The 20,371-nt window shown below is 38.8% G+C and overlaps 1 protein-coding gene across 2 annotated transcripts in view; it reads left to right on the forward strand.

The window, feature by feature from the left end:
* LOC134529854 (heme transporter FLVCR2-like) overlaps positions 1-20,371 on the forward strand; it is a 181,363-nt gene that overhangs the window by 81,519 nt on the left and 79,473 nt on the right. For both annotated transcript variants that reach the window (XM_063364371.1, XM_063364379.1), the window contains exons 5-6: positions 10,655-10,869; positions 11,847-11,950. In XM_063364371.1, the coding sequence (XP_063220441.1) occupies positions 10,655-10,869; positions 11,847-11,950 (319 nt within the window). The remainder of the gene's footprint in view (positions 1-10,654; positions 10,870-11,846; positions 11,951-20,371) is intronic.

A 20,371-nucleotide genomic window follows, 5' to 3' on the forward strand; every position in this document is an offset into this window, starting at 1 on the left:
GTATAACCGCCACAGCCAGAAGCCAGGGCTTGGACGGGCCAATATATTCTAATAACATTTTCCAAGGCTTTTCATGTTGGAACTGAAAGCTATTTCTTTGCAAATAATTGTAATACTACTAAGCTTAATGATAATGTTTAATTAATCTGAGTAATTTAATAAACTGAAACAGTTTTGCTGTTATCAAATTATTTTATTTTAAAATAATTGTAACAACCCAATATTTTTTTTTTTTTTTTTTTGTCATTTCACTAGGTGCTGTCACTAAGAGGCCAGATCATAGACACTAGAAAATTATTTATTTTGTCACTGCGAAATATTTGGTAGTTTCTTATTAATCAAATATGTACAAATGACCACAAAACCATTTATGTTTTCAGTGTTGTTAGCAAAGTGCACACAATAACTCTAATTTAAGCCAGTTTTGAGAAAGGCAGTTGTAACACTATTTAATGCTGAAAGTTTTTGCAAGTAACCTACCAAAGTTATAAACCTGCAAAAATCAATTCATTTACTGCGCTTGTACACAAATAAATCCATGGCCTGCTTCAACATTTTATCCTTCTCGCCAGATTGCATGAGATTTTATTACATTATTGTGTTCGGTTTATTGGTTTTTCTTCAAGACGTGACAAACTAACCTATGGTCCAGTGAGAGAGAGTAGCTCAAGTGCATAACGGTATGCATCCTAACCGCTCTCCAAATAACACAGTAATTAATGCAGTATTCTAAGTTTGGTATAATCGGTAATTTAGCATCAAAAGAACTATTTACATTCAAAAATGTTTCGTATGTATTCTGTCAGCTGAGCTTGGCTGCCAAGTAGCACCACTGCTCTGCCGGCAGTTATAGTTCGCTCAGGATGCACCATTACTGCTCGGTTTTCATTTCAATTCAGTGTTCCCTGTTTTAAAGCGGGTTACTTCACACATTTTATGTTTATCCCGTAATGATTTTTTTATTATAAAATCAACGCTTATATTTATTATTTCTTTCTAAAGAGCAGCTTATTTTAAGGTAATTAAAAACATCATTGTAGTGTATATTAAGTTTCTTTGGTATATCAGTTTGAACGATATTGAAGTTCGGTAATATCGCTAATCACACATTCACTGTAAAACTGTATTAGCACTTGCTGCCATGGTCGAGTCAGCTCGCGGTCCAACAAAAAGGGCCAGCACGGACTCCAGTGTATAGCTTCAGACCAGGTGGTCCAGTCAATTTGGGCAGCAATAACTCCACTGGAGGGACACCGACCATGGTGTCCCCGAGTACAGATCACGTCGAGTATGTACCTTCCCGCGCGGGTGTCTCAAACCGTGTCGCTCAAGTTTATTCTCTATATAACTATATATTTACTATGATAAATACATTATATTAATTAAATTTTGTTTTTTTAAATACTAGTGGGTGATACATCGTTGAATATTCTCCCATCTCTTAGCAAATCGGGACCAAGAAGTAAACCCAAAATGGTCTTACCTGATTTCTCTCTTCCTGTTCATTATCAAGAATTAAAGTGATTGTGATCAACATACGACTAGAAAACCCCATGTTTTCGTAGATGCAGCATGCTAACTGCGAACTGTCTGCGTTTTAGTGTAGGTATGTATTGCACGTTGCAGTTTCGGGTCCGAACTCGACAGGTACACTGCAATTTGCCTGTGTGCAGCCAGGATAAATGACCTCACTTGTGCGTTACAGTAGAGTCTAAAATTGCATTTACCCCAAAATGTAAAGAGCCATAGTGTCTATCTCTGTAGAAACTCCATAATGTACAGCTCAGTAGAGTCCAACTTTGTACTCGCTCTAGTGTGCCAAGAGCCATATAATCTAGTCCTGTGGAAACTTCATATATAAAGAACAGAAGAGTCCAACTCTGTGGGGACTCCAGTATTCAAAGAGCTATAGAGTACAGCACTGTAGAAGCTCCATAATGTACAGTACAGTAGAGTTCATCAGTGTAAAGGCTTCAGTGTGCAAAGAGGCACAATCTAGCCCTATAGAAGTTTCATATGTAAATTGCAGAAAAATCCAGCATTATAGGGGCTCCATATGTGAAGAGTCATAGAGTATAGCCTTGTAGAAGCTTAATAATGTACAGTGCAGCAGAGTCCAACACTGCAGATGCCACAGTTTCTAGAGACAATAGAATCTCACCCTGTAGATGGTCCATATTGTACAGTGAAGCACAGCCCACCAAACTAGTGGCTCCAGAGTCTATCCCTTTTGAAAATCCGTATCTACAATATAGTAGAGTATGGCACAGGAGATGCTCCATTATCTAAAGAACCACGGAATCTAGCCATGTAGAAGCTCCAAAATGTACAGTGAAGCAGAGTCCAGCAATTAAGGGACTCTATCATTGATAAAGCCAAAGAGTATAGCCCTGTAAAAGCTCTAAAAATGAACAATGTAGTATAGACTTGCAATGTAGGGACTCTGGTATTAAAAGAGACATAGAGTCCAGCACTCTACGAGCTACATAATGTACGTGCAGTAGAGTCAGGCATTGTAGGCCGTAGAGTCCAACCCTGTACAATTTTTATATGTACAGTGCAGTTAAGTCCAGCATTTAGGGGCTTCATTATGCAAAGAGCAATGGAGTCTAGCCCTGTAGAAGTCCCTAATGTACGATGAAGGTAATTTAATCACTGTAGGGGGTCCAAGAGGTAAATAGTAATAGAGTTTAGTCATGTAGTAGCTCCATATGTACAGTTAAGTAGAGACCAGCACTATAGGATCTCCAGCATTGCAAGAATTTAAGAAAATAGCTCTAAAGAATCACTATAATCTACAGTGCGGCTGAGTTCAGCACTTATTGTACTCTAGTGTAAAAATGTTTTAGAGTCTAGCCCTGTAGGAGCTCCTAATTTAGACTGCAGTAAAGTCCAGCATTGAAAGGGCTCCATGATGTAAAAAAAATAAATTCTAGCATTGATATATCTATATTTATTTCGGTAAAGTCCAGCACTCTAGGGTATCCAGAATATAAAGACCAATAAAGCTCAGCACCGTGGAAGCTCCAAAATGTACACTGCAATAGTGTCCAGCACTATATGGGCTCTATTATGTAAAGTGGTTAGAGTCTATCTCTGTTTAAGGTCCACTGTGTAGAATGCAGTTGCATCCAGCACTGTAGGGGCTCCAGTATTTCAAGAGCCATAAATTCTAGCCTGAGGAAGCTCTAAAGTGTGGTGTGCAGTAGAGTCTAACACTGTAGATGTTCCAGTATGTAAAGATCCACAGAGTATAGCATCTACAAGCTCCATAATCTACAGTTGCTGCAGAGCCCAGCACTTTAAGTGCTACAGTGTATAAAGAGACATACATTCCAAAACTGTAGAAGCTCCATAATGTACAATGCAGTATAGTCCAGCATTTTATGGGATCCAGTTTTAATTATACATAAAGTCTCGCCCTGTAGAAGCTAAATAATGTAAAGTGCATAAGTGTCCAGCATTTAATATGCTATAGTATCTTAATAACCATAGTCTCACACTCTATAAGGTTTATAATTATCAGTGCAGCTCAGTCCAGCTCTAAGTTACTCAAGTAAGTAAATAAGCCATAGAGTCTATCCCTGTTTAAGCTCTATATGTACAATGCAGTATTCTCTGGCAATTTAGGGGCTAATTATGTAAAGAGCCACAGAGTCTAGCTTTGTAGAAGCTCAATAATAAATAGTGCTGGAGATCGAGAACTTTAGTGGCTCGAGAATTTTAAATGTCATAGTGTCTAGCCCTGTAGATGCTCCATATTGTGCAGTGAAGCAGTCTTCAACTATAAAGGATTTCATGTAAGTAATGAGGTATAGATTCTAGCCCAGTATGGCTCTAAAAAGTACATTTCAGCACAGTTGCAGCACTTTAGTGAGTGTAGTATATTAATAGCCATAGAACCCAGCACACTAGAAGCTCCTAAATGTACAGTGTAGCATATCCAGCACTGTAGGAGCTCCAGTATTTAAAATGCCATAAAGTCAAGCACTGTCAAGCTCCATGTGTAAGGTTTAGTAGTGTTCAGCACTGTAGAATCTCTAATATAAAAAGGGCCATAGAGTACAGACCTGCATTAGCTCCTTAATGTACAGTGCAGTGGTGTCCTGCAGGGTAGGTGCTCCAGTATGTAAAGATATATATATATTCTAACGCTGTTGGATGTACATAATGTACACTACAGCAGAGTCCAACAGTGTAGTTGCTTCAGTATTTTTAACATGATAAATTTTAACCCTGTAAAAGATTAATAAATACAATGCAGCAGAAGCAATCGATGAAGGGCCTCTAGTGTGTAAAGAGCCATATAGTCAAGCCCTGTAGACCTTTATGATATACAGTGCAGCAGAGTCGAGTACTGTAGGGACATCAGTATGTATAAAACCATATAGTCTAGACCAGTAGAAGTTCCATAATGTACAGTATATCAGTATCCACCATTATAGGTATTTATTATGTAGAGTCATAGAGTCACGCCCTGTAGAAGCTCCATAGTTTACAGTGCAGAGGAATTCAGAAATTTAAGGGGTATGTATGCATAAAACTATACAGTATAGCACTGTAGACATACCTATGTACAGTTCAGCTGAGTCTAGCACTATAGGGAATTCAGTATGTAAAAGGCTGTATAATTAAGCCATGTAGAAGATCCGTAAGTTAATATCAATAGAGTTCTACACTGTAAGGGCTTTAGTATGCAAAAAGCCATATATTCTAGCCCTATAGAAACTACATAATGTATAAAAGGAGCGACCTTCAGCACTGTAAGGACTATAGTATAAAAAAAACATAGAGTAATTGCAATTTAGAAGATCCATAATTTCCAGTGCAGCATAGTCCAGCCATATAGGGGCTGTAGTATGTAAAGACTCTTTAAGACTAGCCCGGTAAAAGCTCCATCATTTACAGTGCAGCTGACTTCAACACTGTAGGTGCTTCGTATGTAAAGTGCCAGAGAGTCGGGCCCTGTAGAAGTTTCATAATAGTAAAAGCAACGAGTCCATAACTGTAGAGGCTTCAGGATGTAAAGAGAGTGAGTCCAGCACTGTTGAAGTTCCATTGTGTATAATGCAGTAGATTTAGCAATGTAGGGGCTTTAGTAAGTAACGAGCCATAGAGTGTAGCCCTTTAGATGATCCATAATATATGTATAAAGCAGCTGATTTCAGAACAGTAGGTGCTTCAGTATGTAAATAGCCATATTATTTTGCCCTGTAGAAGCTACTTTATGTAGAGTGATTTATATTCCAGCACTGTAGGGGCTTTAGTATGTAAAGAGCTAAATATTCTAGCCCGATAGAAGAACATTAATGTACAAAGGAGCAGAGTCCACCACTACAGGAGTTGCAGTCTGTTAAGACCCGTAGCGTATTTCCTTGTAGTAACTCCGTAATGTACAGTGCAGCACATTGCAGCTCCATAGGATCTCCATTATGTAAAAACTATAGAGTCTAGCCTTGTAGAAACTTAATATATACAGCCATAGAGTCTAGCACTATTGAAATTCCAAAAATACAGTGCATTAGACTCAGCACAGTAGGTGCCTTTAGTAAGTAATGAGCCATTGGGTCAAGTCATGTAGATACTTTATAATGAAAAATGTAGCAGATTATGATACTGTAGGTGCTCTATTATTTAAAGATCCACAGAGTCCACAACTATAGGAGCTCCATAATGTACAGTGAAACAGATTCCAGCTCAGTAAGGACACTAGAATATAAGGATACATAATGTCTAGATCAGTCGATTTTCTATATTTAAGAGTGCAGCATAATTTATTACTTTAAGGGGGTTAGTTTATAAGGAGAGATTAAGACCAGCCCTCTAGAACACCCATTATATACAGTTCAGCAAAGTTTAGCACTGTTGGGACACTTGTTTGTAAAGAGCCGCTGATTTGAGCTCTGTAGAAGTTCCATAATTTACAGTGCAGCAGTGCTCTTGTAATTAAAGAGCCTCTTGTCTAGCCCTGCATAAGCTAAACATTTTACAGTTCTGCAAAGTCCAGCACTGTAGGGGCTTTGGTATGTAAATATCCATAGGGTCAGCCCTGTAAATGCTTCATAAGCAGCAGAGTCCTGTAGTATGGGGAACACAGTATGTAAAGAGCCATAGATTACAGCACTGGGAAGCTCTATAAAGTACAGTGAAACAAAGTCCATCACTTTTGGGGCTGCAGTATGTAAATAGCCACATTGTCTAGCCCTGTAGAAGCTCCATAATGTAGTTTTATGTAGATTCCAGCAATGCAGGGGCTTCATTATTAGAGAGCTATAGAGTCTAGCCAGGTAGAAGAACCATAATATACAATGCAGTGTCCAGCACTATAGGGGCTGCAGTCTGTAAAGATCCATATTCATATAACTTGTAGTAACTCCATAATGTACAGTGCATCACATAATAACTCCGTAGGATCTACAGTATGTAAAATGCTATAGTCTGGCCCTGTAGAAACAGTTCAGAAGAATTCAGCACTGTATGGGCTCTAGTTTGTAAAAAGTCATAAAGTTCTTAACTGTAAAAGCTTAATATGTAAAAATCAGTAGGATCCAGGAGTTCCAGTATGCAAGAGTCATAGATGTTAACCCTGTAGAAGTTAATTAATGCACACAGCAGCAGAGTTCAACAATGTATGGGTATTAATACTTAAAGAACCATAGAGTTATTAACAGTAGTAGCTCCATATATTTAGTGCAATAGAGTCCTGTAATCTAGGATCTCTAGTATGCAAGATCCATAATGTACAGTGCAGCAGATATCTCCACTTTAGGGGCTCCAATAGGCAAATAGCGATAGATCCTAGACCTTTACCAGCTCCAAGATAAGATTGCAAGATATTACAGGACTGTAGGGGCTCTAGTATTCAATGAACCATTGGATCTCACAAAATGGTAGACGCTCTACAGGGCCGGATTTAGGGGAGGGCAACCGGGGCGAAAGCCCCGGGGCCTCCACAAACGGATGGCCCCCACAAATATCCCAGTGGTTGACCAGCTATGTGTTTCTCTTACTGAAAGATTGCATGCCTATGAAGCTGTACGTTCGAGATTTGGATTTCTTAATCGCATCGAGACGATGGATGCTGAAAATTTGTACGCTGCAGCAGAGGCATTGGTGAAAGTTTATACGGATGATTTAGAGCCTAGTCTCGGTAATGAATTGATTCAATTTGTGTCTTTGATCGACTCATACAAAAAGGACTATGGAAAAGACCAATCTCCAGAACTATTTTACTACCAAATTCTCGCAGATCAAAATTTCAGAGCTAAATTTCCAAACCTCAAAATTGCATTGAGAATGTATTTGGTTTTGATGGTTTCAAATTGCACTGGAGAGCGCTCATTTTCAAAAATGAAAATTATAAAAAAATTGGCTCCGAACCACGATGGGACAAAACATTTATCGAAGCTTTCTCTCCCGAGCATTGAAAGCGATTTACTCCGGGAATTGGATTTCAGCGAAATCATCAACGATTTTTCGGCGAAAAAAGCTCGGAAGGTTCCGTTCATTAACACTAAAATTTAATTTCATATAATTCTTGTATCCGATTATATTTATGTATGTTTTTTTTAAATACTAAGAGAATCTACTTGATTTCACAATAAAATATTTATTGGAAAACTCGACTGAAAACAATTGTTCATTTTATTTGGAAAATAATTTGGGGCCAGGGGGCCTCCGCTACTCTTTTGCCCCGAGACCTCCAGACCTCTAAATTGGCCCTGACGCTCTATATTGTACACTAGCTGCCCGACCCGGCTTCGCACGGCTATACTAGTGGAAAAAAAATTAAGCCACATCTCCCATTTACAGTAATAGTAAATAAAAAAAATTCAGTGAAAATTTATTACAATGCTGTATAATATACACGAGAGAAAATGAATAGCACCGATGGTTTCCCGACTCGTGCAAGCAACGTACAACTGATGTACCCGTACTTCGCTACGACAGTCTACAGGCAGATCACTCTTGCGCCGCTCATTATACATGCCCCTCCTTGTGGGTACGCCACTGCCGCGCGATGCCCGTTGCCATGGAGACGCAGAAGGCATTAACAATGCAAAATCCTGTACTCATTCAGACAAAGTACCCACTGTTGCCTGGTTTTAACCACCCATGGGATCTAATTTTCGGAAAATGTCATCCTGCGTTACATAAGGAACATTACTGTGAAGTTTCAAGTCTGTAAAATATATATACTTGAATAAAAGGGCAATTTTTGATATTTAAAGTACCCGCAAAATTTCAACGGTGATGACTGCACTAACAATGAAATAGTCGTTGCCATAGAGACGAATGAAGCACCAACAAAGCAACAGCCGTTGCCATGGTGATTTCCTACCAAAAACTGAAAATTTTGATATATTACGCCCCCGAAACTCCCCTTAGGATCGGATTTCCGCAGAATCCGTTCTTAGTGAGCGTCTACATCATAAAATGAGTAACTATGCTAAAGTTCAAGTCAATCGGGTGTATAGTTTTAGATATCTCGTGATGAGTGAGTTAATGAGTGCTATTTCGCTTATATATATATATATATATATATATATATATATATATATATATATATATACACACACACACACACAAGTCCTTGTCAGAATTGTAATGGGAGAGGAAAATTATTGATGGGCTGAAAAATGAAAATTAATAATAATAATAATAAAAAATAATCCTAGTAAAAGAAAAAAAACAAATTATACACAGAGAGAGGAAAAAAACGATAGTTTAGGTTGCGATTTAAAGTGATAGAAAGTATTTAAATACTAATTGAACTCTTATGATGGTACTGATTGCTTTGTTGTTAATATCACACGGGTGTTTTTTACTTGTATGGGAAAATTAAGAATGATAAGGCATCTATTGCGAGGCAACAATGTTAATAGGCAATAGGAAATAAACTTCTAGCGCCTGCGGCATTGTCAACACACACTTCGTACGTGTACTGCATGTTGTATCTAACCCCCTCCAACGCATTTGATTCTAAATTGGACTTTTAGTAAGGATCCCTAATGTTATTGATAATATAATATAGCCTATAGCCTTCCTCGATAAATGTATTATCCAACACTGAAAGAATTTTTCTAATCGGACCAGTGGTTCCTGAGATTAGCGCGTTCAAACAAACAAACAAACAAACTCATCATCTTTATAATACTAGTATAGATATAGATTGGAGCAGAGACCTGCGTTGTAGGATGTAAATATCCATACAGTCAAGCAGTGATGAAGCTCCATAATGTAAAGTGCAGCACAGTGCAGCACTGTAAGTGTTCCAGTAAATAAAGACTCATAGTGTCTAGACTGGTAGAAAGTCCCTAATGTACTTTTCGTCCTCTTTCAGCATTGTAGGGTCTCCTGTGTATATATAGCCATACAGTCTAGCTCTGTAGAAGCTTCATATGCACAGTTCAGTATAGTGCAGCACTGTAGAAGCCAAATCTGTAAAAAGCCTTATATTCCTTAACTATAGCAGTTCCAAATGTTAATGGCAGTAGTGTCCAAAACTGTAGGTGCTCTCGAATGTAAAGAGCCATAGTGTACAGAATTGTATTAGCTGTTAATTTACAGTGCATCAGAGTCCAGCGCAGTAGGGGCTTCATTATTTAAAGAACCATAGAGTCTAGCCCTGTAAAAATGCCTAAATATACAGTGAAGCAGGATGCAGCCTTGAAGGGGCTACAGTATATAAGCAACCATAGAATCTGTCTCTGTAGAAGCTACATAATGCACAGTGCTGTAGTGTCCAGGACATTATCAGTTTAAGTTTTTAAAATACCAAAAAGTCTAGACAGTAAAGATACCAGGTTGTATAGTACAGCAGACTCCAGCACTGTAGGTGTTCCTGATAGTTCAGAGGTATAGAGACAAGCCCCGTAGGACTCCATAAAATAAAATTAAACGGAGTTGGAGAACTTTAGCGACTACAGTATGATAAGATGCTTAGAATCCAGCACAGTGGTTCTCGTAAATATAGAATATTGCAGAGTCCAGTAATTTAGGGCTCCAGTATGTAAAACGTTATAGAGTCTAGCACTGCCAAGCTCTTTATTTAAGATTCAGTAGTGTAAAGCACTGTAGGGGCTTTAGTATATAATAGGCCATAGAGTATAGACCGGTAGAAGATCCATAATGTACGGTTAAGCAGATTCCAGATCTGTAGCGGCTTCTGTTTTAAATGCCATATTCTGGCACTGATGAATCATCATAATGTACGTTGCAGCAGACTCCAGCACTGTAGGTGCTCCAGTTTGTAAAAACCTATTGAGTATAGCCTTGTAGACCTTCATAATGTTCAGTTCAGCAGAGTCCACCAGTGTAGGGACTTCATTATGTAAAAAGCCACAGAGTCTAGACAATTAGAAACTCCATAATGCTCAGTGCAGCATATTCCAGCATCGTAGGAGCTCCAGTTTGTAAAGATCAATAGAGTTTAGCCCTGTAGATACTCCATAATGTACGGTAAAGCAGAATCCTACACTGTAGTGGCTTGAATGTTTAAAAGGTAATTTAGTCAAGCCTAGTAGAAGTTCCATAATGTCCAGTGAAGCATAGTCCATGACTGAAGTGGTTCCCGCATGTAAAGAGTTACACAGCTACATGATGTGCAGTAAGCCACAGAGCGGAGTGAGCAGCAGGTGCCGGGGGGACGCAGTGTTCAGGGACCGGCCGCGGCTGCCGCCCAGCAGCGAGCAGGCCTGCCTGCGGTCTCGCCGCGCTCCGGCCACCCCCAGGGGGTTCGCGTCCACGCTGCGCCGCCTGCTCACCAGCCGCGACTACCTGCTGCTGCTCGCGGCGCACGGCCTGGCGCGCGGCGCGCTCAGCGCCATCCTCACCCAGCTCAACCCCGTCGTCACGCGCCACTTCCCCGTGAGTAGTCACCAACAAGTCTCTAAGTCAAACAACAGTTATCAGCATTTTATTTTTAGAGTAGACTATAAATACACTATATGTTGCATGAAGAAGAAATAAAATTATATTCTCTGAAATAAAGTATTTACAAAAAAATATTGCAAATATTAATACCATTAAAAATACATTTATAATAAATTTAACTTAATATATGTTTAATAGTTGTGTTAGAAAATGATGTAGTAATGGTGTGTGCCTGGTTACTTATGCAACCAAAGACGGCTAATACCTGCCAGATAACTAGGGGCATGCAGATCTCGCGAATAGATTTCGGGACTGGATGAAAGTTAAAACACTTGAGCACCGTCTGTGTTTCGTGATTGGGTGAGTTTATCCCAGGTACATAGCGGTTGTAACAACACCAATCACAATGATTCAGTGCGGAAGAAAACGCGTCCTGAATGGCTCAGTCAAATAAAGCAACGACTTCACGGCCGCCAATCACAAGGAAGAAACAGGTGCGTGTATACCTTGTTGCAGTCTAATAAGTGTTCACATCTTTTCGCGAAATATGCCTGCCCCTACAGATAACATTTATTTGTAGAACGATTGTTTAATCGGGCCGCACTGAAATGTGGTTGTCAGGACTGTTTGCTATTACCTACCGATCTAGCGCTAAGCAAAACTAAACACAATTTTCCAAGAGAAATTCAAGCCGTATCTTGATGTAGTTAGTACAATTTTCTTTAATCTTCGAGTAATTTCAATTGTGTAGTAAATTTTAATCTCCTTAAAGGTGTTAAGGTTTTGAAAAAGTTAAAAACATAACAATGACAACTTACTGCGTAAAATTATACAATACAGCTTTATTTTGTGAAATGCGATCTGTTTAAAAAGAACAAGCGAAACAGTTTGATAGTGAAATGCGCTGAAGGCACGTGAGACACGGGAGATACGGGAGATACGGGAGAGTGGTGTTGGCGGGCCATGCGCAGGACGGACAGGAGTTCACCGGGCGAGTTGGCCTCGTCATCGTGGCGGTGGGTCTGCTGGGCTGCGCGCTGTTCGGCGCAGCGCTCAGGTGGACGCGCAAGCACAAGTGAGTGTCTCCACGACACCTTTCGACTGCTCATCTGGATCACTCTGGGCCAGTGGGAAACCCTCAACCAAATTTGACATGTCTCACAAGCCAGCAGCCAATGAAGTGGCGTTATTTTCCTGACTGTACAGAGGACTGTGCGGTCTGCCCTGAAGGTCAATGACTCTGCGAAATATTTTAAAGTCCCTATGCATAAAACATATTGATTGGCGTGCCGAGGGTTTTTGCTAGCTGGCCAATTATCCCTCTTTCCCTCCTCTCTTGACACTACTTTTCCATTAAGTACGGAAATTAATTTTAAAAAATGTGGAAAAAATATAAAATTGGCTTGAAATAAATATTGAGCTCTGCTTGAGGTACAACCGATGGTGCGTGTACAGAACGACAAAGAAGCTAAGTGTTAGTAATTTCAAAATTCGTCGCTGCTGGTGCATCATCGTTTAGCCACAGTTTTATTAGTTGTCCGCAGGATTTGAAATCATAAAACTAGCAAATTATTATATCCGACCAAGATACACGTAAAAAACGTTACAAAATTTTGGATTTATTAAGCTTAATGCCTATAATTAATAGTCTAAAATTAAAGTGGTCTCTAACTTCTGATAATCTGAAAAGGGAATTTTAGTTTTAACTAGACTCAGTAAACTGATGAAAAACACACTACAGACAGAACAGTTTTCTTCAGAACTAAAAAGTTGCTGGTTTAGTCAAAGATTTAAATTTTTCCATTTTTTGAGGTGAAACTTTTTTCCTGAGGGGACTACGATATTCGAGTGTTACGAAAATTCCGATCGCATGAGGCGAATACGTGGTGGGGGAACCGGTAGAGGAGGAGAGTGCGTCAGGGGCGACGCCACTCGAACGCATGCATTAGTGGTCGAATGGGAACATCGTAAAACCCGGGGGGACCGGGAGGGGGGGAGACGCTATAGGTACATAGCGTAGCATGCTATATCCTTGTTGTAACGGCTGGAAGGGGAAACGGCAGGGAAGAGGAAGAAATAACGAAGCAGTGATGCTACGGAATTCTCGTAACTCTGCTTGTGTTTGTCTAATACTTAGTTTTCGTATCGGCTAACAAGTGACGATATATCTTTTATTTAATTTAAAGTATTTATCATTTATTTATTTGTGTGTAAAAGAGTTATGGATTTGTGGAATGACTTCATAAATATCATTAATTTTCATGTAAATAGTGTGATTGAAAATGTAAAAAAGTGCATGCTGTTTGCCAGGGCGCGGGAAAAGGTATTTTTACATTGAGAGATCATACCGCATTCTTACATTCTCATTTATTACCTTTTGTTCAATAAAAAATACTAACAATTTATTACAATGTATACCTGATAAGCAGGAAGTTTCACGTGCACAATGTTTTTAATGTAATAGGCCTATTCTATAAAGATGTACACTCTATTGCTCATAAATTTGTGTCATGCTGGAGGTTGGAGTCAAACATGAGATCATCGCAGTCTTAACAATAACGGTTAAAAAAAATTTTTTTTGTACAAGGGTTAACCTTTTAGTCGTTTTTAAATCGTCCACTTCCAGTGAGATAAACGTTAAAATTTACTTTCAAAAAATATATTTTTTTATTTTTATACAAAAATAAAACATAAAATAAGAAGTTTTTAATTAATTAGCGTGTGCCCGATGGAATTTCCAAACGGTAAAATTTCAGGAACAATCTGACTTTTCTAAAATGTTGGAAATTTTGGATACAATGTTTTGTTCATGATAGTTTTAACTTCAAGTATGAATTTCCATACAAACGTTCATCCCCTATTTAATCCCCTTAAGGAATGATTTTTTTAAAAATCTTTTCTTAGTGCTCACAAACGTTGTATAAGGAACTCCTGTAAGAAATTTCATGGTTATAGACAAACCAATTTAAACTGTGTGTTATCTGTCAGTTAGTGGAACAATTTTATTTAATAGATAATTGAACAATTTTATTTTTAAATTCTATAAATTTACTTGTTTTCGATCTAGAAAATTAATAATAACAATCAGAACATTTACACTATAGTTATACTGCTTGTTTTTAATGTTTCATAGACATCGAGATTATTTAAAAAGGGAAATTGACAGGGATACTGTAAGAATTACACTACACGTCCTACTGTTATGTACCATTCCAACACTCACATGCCGGGATATAGGAACCATGAACCATCGATATAAGGATGTTTATGCATACGTTCAAACCCAGGCCTCAAGGAAGCGAGCTTAGTAGAGAAGGTGACTGCACACTATGAACCATCGAGATAAGAACGGCAGAACCTGTGTTAAAAACCGAGCATTAGAGAAGCGAGCTGATTAGAGAAGGTAACAGGATAGGGATACTGGAACAACACACATAATTCACTACTGTAAGTCACAATACCAGCACTCACCTGCAAAGATCAAGGAACCGTAAACCATCGTGTTAACTATGGCTGGACCTGTGTTCAAACCCTGGCCTCAAGGAAGCTAGCTCGTTTGAAAAGGTTACTAGAATAGGTTAACTCAGGAATACTCGCAACACTGTACTTCAAGGGAATAATCCAGTACTCACCTGAAATTATCTGCAACTATGAATTATCATGATAAGGAGGGCTGGACCTGTGTTCAAACCAATGCAGCAAGAAAAATAGCTAATTAGAGAATGTTACTAAATAGGAATAATGGAAGAATTTATGCCATGCGTAATGTAAGGGACCATTCCAGCACTTTCCTGCAGTAATATTGGAACCATGAACCATCGCGATAAAGAGGACAGGACCTGTTTCCCCTTATGCTACAAGAAAGCTATCTCATTAAAAAAGGTATCTCGATAGCAATACTGGAAAAATAACCCACTATGCAGTATTCTAAAGCACTATTACAGCACTCGTCTGTGGGGATCTAGGAACATAGACCCATCGAGTTACGAAGTGCTGGACCTGTGTTAAATCTGAGGCCTTGAGGAATGGAGTTTATTAGAAAAGGTTACTTGACAGGCACACTGAAGTAATAACTCACCAAGTACTTCTGAGTGGCTCCATCCCAGCACTTGCTTTTGGGGATACGGGAACCATAAAACCTGGAGATTAGGATGGTTGGAATTGTGTTCAAAACTGGGCCTCAAGGAACCAAGATCAATAGAGAACATTACCTGATAGGGATACTGAAAAAAATAACCCTGTATGCCTAACTGTACGTCACCATCCACGCATTCATTGTGGTGATCTATTTACCATGAGAAATCTTAATAGGGATTGCGGGACCTGTGATCAAACCTAGGCTTTAACAAAGCGAACAGTTGGGAGAAGGTAACTAAACAGTAATTTTAAAGGAATAACCTTGCATGCCTTACTGTAAGCCACCAACCCAGCATGCGCCTGAGGCAGCCCTTCCAGTGTCTTAAAATGTGTCTATTTTCGTAATTTTATAATCCTGAATTGTTGCCCCTTGGAAGGGCAGCCCATCAGGATTTTTCTGACAGTGGTGTTTTTGAAAGGTTGTCTGAATTGTTGCCCCTTGGATAGAGAGCCCTTCAGGATTTTTCTGACAGTGGTTAGTTTGTAAAGTGACCTAACCTAACCTAACATAAGCTAACCTAACCTAACCTAACCTAACCTAACACCACTATGTGATACCAACATAGTTTGTTTACAAATGACATTTAATCATGGCAGACAAGAAGGTCATAAAACCACTCCATTTGAATTCATGTTCACATACAAACCACTTTCAAATCTTTGGTCCTTACATGAGCTGCAAGCAGATGATCCTCACAACATAAGAGAGGTCTGGATAAGAGCTCAAGAAAACCTAAATGTAGCCCATGAGGTAAGCAGGAAAAAATACAACCAGAAACATTAACTTAATCCCTACATGCCATTCTAATGATATTAATTATCACTGGGATTATTTAATGTAAATGAGGCTAGCATTAAAAGAAAATACTTTCGAGATTTAAAACAAAATAGTCACAAAAGATGTAAAGAAGATAGTGAATTTCGAAAAAATTGATTACATTTGTGGAAAGATTCAAACAAATTAGTCGATATGTTAAGACTGTTGCTGCCTTCGTATAGTGCAGGAAACTATTCGCACATCAACTTAATAGTCTCCCTAATTGAAAGACTAAGGGAAGCTTGCTACATACAATGAGTGGGCTGGAATCGCGTCATGCTCCTGCAATATGGAAGTACTTCGATGCAAAGTCGTAGTTCGTGGACTTGGTGATTTGTTCAGGCGGAACTTGTTGAGTTGGTACAATATGTCCAAATAAATAAGGGCTTCAAGTACACATTGACAGTCATCGACTTTTATTCCGGATGACACACGTTCGTGAATCGGAGCATAGGACCTACTAACTCGGATATTTAGACCTCAAACTTATTCACGGTTGCTTCTATGCCGAAGATATGTATCCTGACACGTATTTGGTGGAGAAGATCGAAAAATGGTGAAATGGACAATCGCACGTTAAGTGGTGGGGCTTCTTACGTGCCTTTATTTCGTGATTAGCAGACTCAGAAACAGAGAAAAGCTTTCATTTGTTTTTTTTTATAACATGTAGAATTCACTTAATAATTTTTTTTGGTAAATGTTTTAATTCTTAAACCTATCACTATTATGGTAAATCGAGGTATTATTCTATCAAATAAATATATTTAAACCTAAAATAACTCTTTTTGCAACGACAAAGATTGAACTATGGACTTAAATTTAAGGAAATTATCAATGTATTTATATATATTTTTAATAATTTTAGTAATTTCTCCAACTTTTTTGCTTAATTATTTAAGATATTCGAGATGGCAGCCCAGATGGTCAACGAGATGGTAGATGCCATGTTAATAATATCTCCTGCACTATAGCATGTGAAAATTAGATTAATATAGTAGCAGAACTTTCTCGCAGATGATGTGTGTACTAGCACTCCTTGTATCAAGTATTGAAAATATTCATGGCGGCATCTCACTGAGGCAGACAATGTGCATTCCACATGGTTTTAGCGCTCCTAGTAGGACATTAAAAACATTTTGGGGGCTTTCTCACAACCAGATAAATTTAAAAAAAAGGTAAGTCTTAATATGTGTGTTATTTTTATATACCTTACAAAATATTCAGTTTGATAAATGTCTTGATGGCCGTGTGGTCAATGATGTGTATTTTCCAACCCAGAGGTCCAAGTTTTCTTTGTTCGAATCACCTCCCTTTAAATGTATTATGTATAGAAAATTAAATTTAATATATTATAAAGGTCCTAACGTGGTTACATTAATGATCATCGACAGTAGTATATATTGGCCGGTCCTGCGCCTGGGTCCTGGGTCCGGAGCTGTGTGTCCGATCTACATATTGGATTGTGACGTCACGGCGGCCATCTTGGATGAGTGTAACGGGGCACAGCGTAACGGGACATATCGTAACGGGACAAGTAGATCACGGCGTCCATCTTGCATCCGCCATCTTTAAATCGAGCGCCCCACTCATTATGATGAAATTTTCGTCTCTGTTACCATATTGATTTTTTTATGTTCCACTGGAGCCCGCCATATTGGATACCGTCGACTTTGTTTCAGCTGTTTGTTCCTAGATAGCGCCAGCGTCGCTCTTGACTTTTTCTGTTCCACTGGAGGCTGCCATCTTGGATACCGTCGACTTTGTTTCAGCTGTTTGTTCCTAGATAGCGCCAGCGGCGCTCTTGATTTTTTTCTGTTCCACTGGAGGCCGCCATCTTGGATACCGTCGAATATGTTTCTGCTGTTTGTTCCTAGAGAGCGCCAGCGTCGCTCTGCCTCGTCACATAAGGTCGATGTTCAATTACCTACCATAGCTATTATGGTTCTTATCGACATATTAATTTTTTTTTATTTATGAAAAATATATTGGAAACGCTGTGATTCGAACCAGCGCAGCTCTGATCGCTAGGTTGGAAAACATACGCCTTTAACCGCTCGGCTATCGAGACATTTACCAGACTGAGAATTAAGTAAGGTATATAAAAAAATAGCATGCATATTCAGACTTGTAATTTTTTTTAATTTTAAGTAATAATAGCACTGCCTGTTCGAGACAGAACCGCCATCTTGTATTAAGATGTAACTGTTGCAAATATCGTTATGGTCGCCATCTTGAAAATCCGTAATTCTTATGCTAGAGATGCGGGAAAAAGTTCAAAATTCATTAAATAAATTGACAATAAATATAATTATTGATTATATCGATTCCCGTCCTTGGTTCGAAACCGGTGAGGGCAAAAAAAAAACATCAGATCCTTCCTCCACAGAAGCCACCTACAGACCGATCTACCATCACCAATACCAAGGTTCATATATCGACAGTTGATATGACGTCATGTCCGCCATCTTGTCTTCATACGCTGGAGACCACCATCTTGTTTTCGTCTGCTAGAGTGTGCTGATACCATGTTAGTATAATTATCTGGTCACCACACCTTTGACCTTGACCTTGAAATTTTACCTTGACCTTGAACTTTGACCGTGACCTTAAAATTTGACTTTGTCCTTGAAATTTGACTTTGTCCTTGTCAACCATCATGGATCCGACATTTTATGTTCAGTACATGCTACCAGGAGCTACCACCTGCTGGAGTACACCATCTTGTGTGTGTACTCGTATTATAGAGTACATTTCCATCTGGATAATTTTATTCTAACCCACTACAGTGCAGTAATCATTTATTACCGAGGAGCCCCCCGCCTTCTTTAAATTAGGCTGCCATTTTGGAAATCCGTAATTATTTAGCTAGGAATTCGGGAAAAGTTCCAAAATTAATGAAAAAATCACTCATTAATTTACACATCGATTCGATCCGCTCCAGTCCTTGGTTCGATCCTCGATCGATGCAATAATGTTTAATTTTATGAAAAAAAATAATAATTTCAATAAATTATGTTCAACATTCTTAAAGAGACTTTAAATCCTCTACTCCCATCACCCTACCAGACATAAAGACCACCATATTGGAAATTCGTAATTTTTATGCTAGAGATTCGGGAAAAAGTTCAAAATTCATTAAATAAATTTGTAATCTATATACCGATTGATTAGATCGACTAAGGTCCTTGGTTCGATCCCTGGCCGATACAAAACAACTTTAATTTTAAAAAAGTACCAGAAAAGTGTAAAGTTCGAGAAATAAAACACCACAAAGTCTTTTACAAACATAATATTTATTACACAATTTCTATCCTACTACAGAATCACTTGCGAAAGCCAGCAATCTCATAAACATTTAGCCCTGCATAGACGTGCAACGACTACTTCTTAGCTCCAACAGCTCCAAATGCTCCAAATGGTTCCAACAGCTCCAAATGGCCCCAAAAGCTCCAACTGCCTTTTCTTTCAACAGCTCCAATGATATTGGGCTACATTGCTACGAGTCTAAGTGACTACATGGCTACAAGGCTACGAGTCTTAAAGGATCTAGCTGGTTCCAAGTTATACATGGCTGCGAGACTGCATGACTAAAAGACCGCATGGCTACGAAACTACATGGCTATGAAGCTACATGGATACAAGTCTACTCGGCTCCAACACGCAATGTACGCAATTTACACGCAATAAATTTAATGATTACACAGTACACACAGGAAACGGAACGTTCACACAGTACACACAGGAAATGGAACGTACACACAGTACACACAGGAAACGGAACGTACTGTGTGTACGTTCCGTTTCCTGTGTGTACTGTGTAATCATTACATTTATTGCGTGTAAATTGTATGTATTGCACGTACATTGCGTACATTGCGTGTTGGAGCCGAGTAGACTTGTATCCATGTAGCTTCATAGCCATGTAGTTTCGTAGCCATGCGGTCTTTTAGTCATGCAGTCTCGCAGCCATGTATAACTTGGAACCAGCTAGATCCTTTAAGACTCGTAGCCTTGTAGCCATGTAGTCACTTAGACTCGTAGCAATGTAGTACAATATCATTGGAGCTGTTGAAAGAAAAGGCAGTTGGAGCTTTTGGGGCCATTTGGAGCTGTTGGAACCATTTGGAGCATTTGGAGCTGTTGGAGCTAAGAAGTAGTTGTTGCACGTCTATGCAGGGCTAAATGTTTATGAGATTGCTGGCTTTCGCAAGTGATTCTGTAGTAGGATAGAAATTGTGTAATAAATATTATGTTTGTAAAAGACTTTGTGGTGTTTTATTTCTCGAACCTTACACTTTTCTGGTACTTTTTTAAAATTAAAGTTGTTTTGTATCGGCCAGGGATCGAACCAAGGACCTTAGTCGATCTAATCAATCGGTATATAGATTACAAATTTATTTAATGAATTTTGAACTTTTTCCCGAATCTCTAGCATTACAATTACGAATTTCCAATATGGTGGTCTTGATGTCTGGTAGGGTGATGGTAGTTGAGGATTTAAAGTCTCTTTAAGAATGTTGAACATGGTTTAATGAAATTATT

This window comes from Bacillus rossius, chromosome 1 (assembly GCF_032445375.1).
Source record: "Bacillus rossius redtenbacheri isolate Brsri chromosome 1, Brsri_v3, whole genome shotgun sequence".
NCBI lineage: Eukaryota > Metazoa > Arthropoda > Insecta > Phasmatodea > Bacillidae > Bacillus > Bacillus rossius.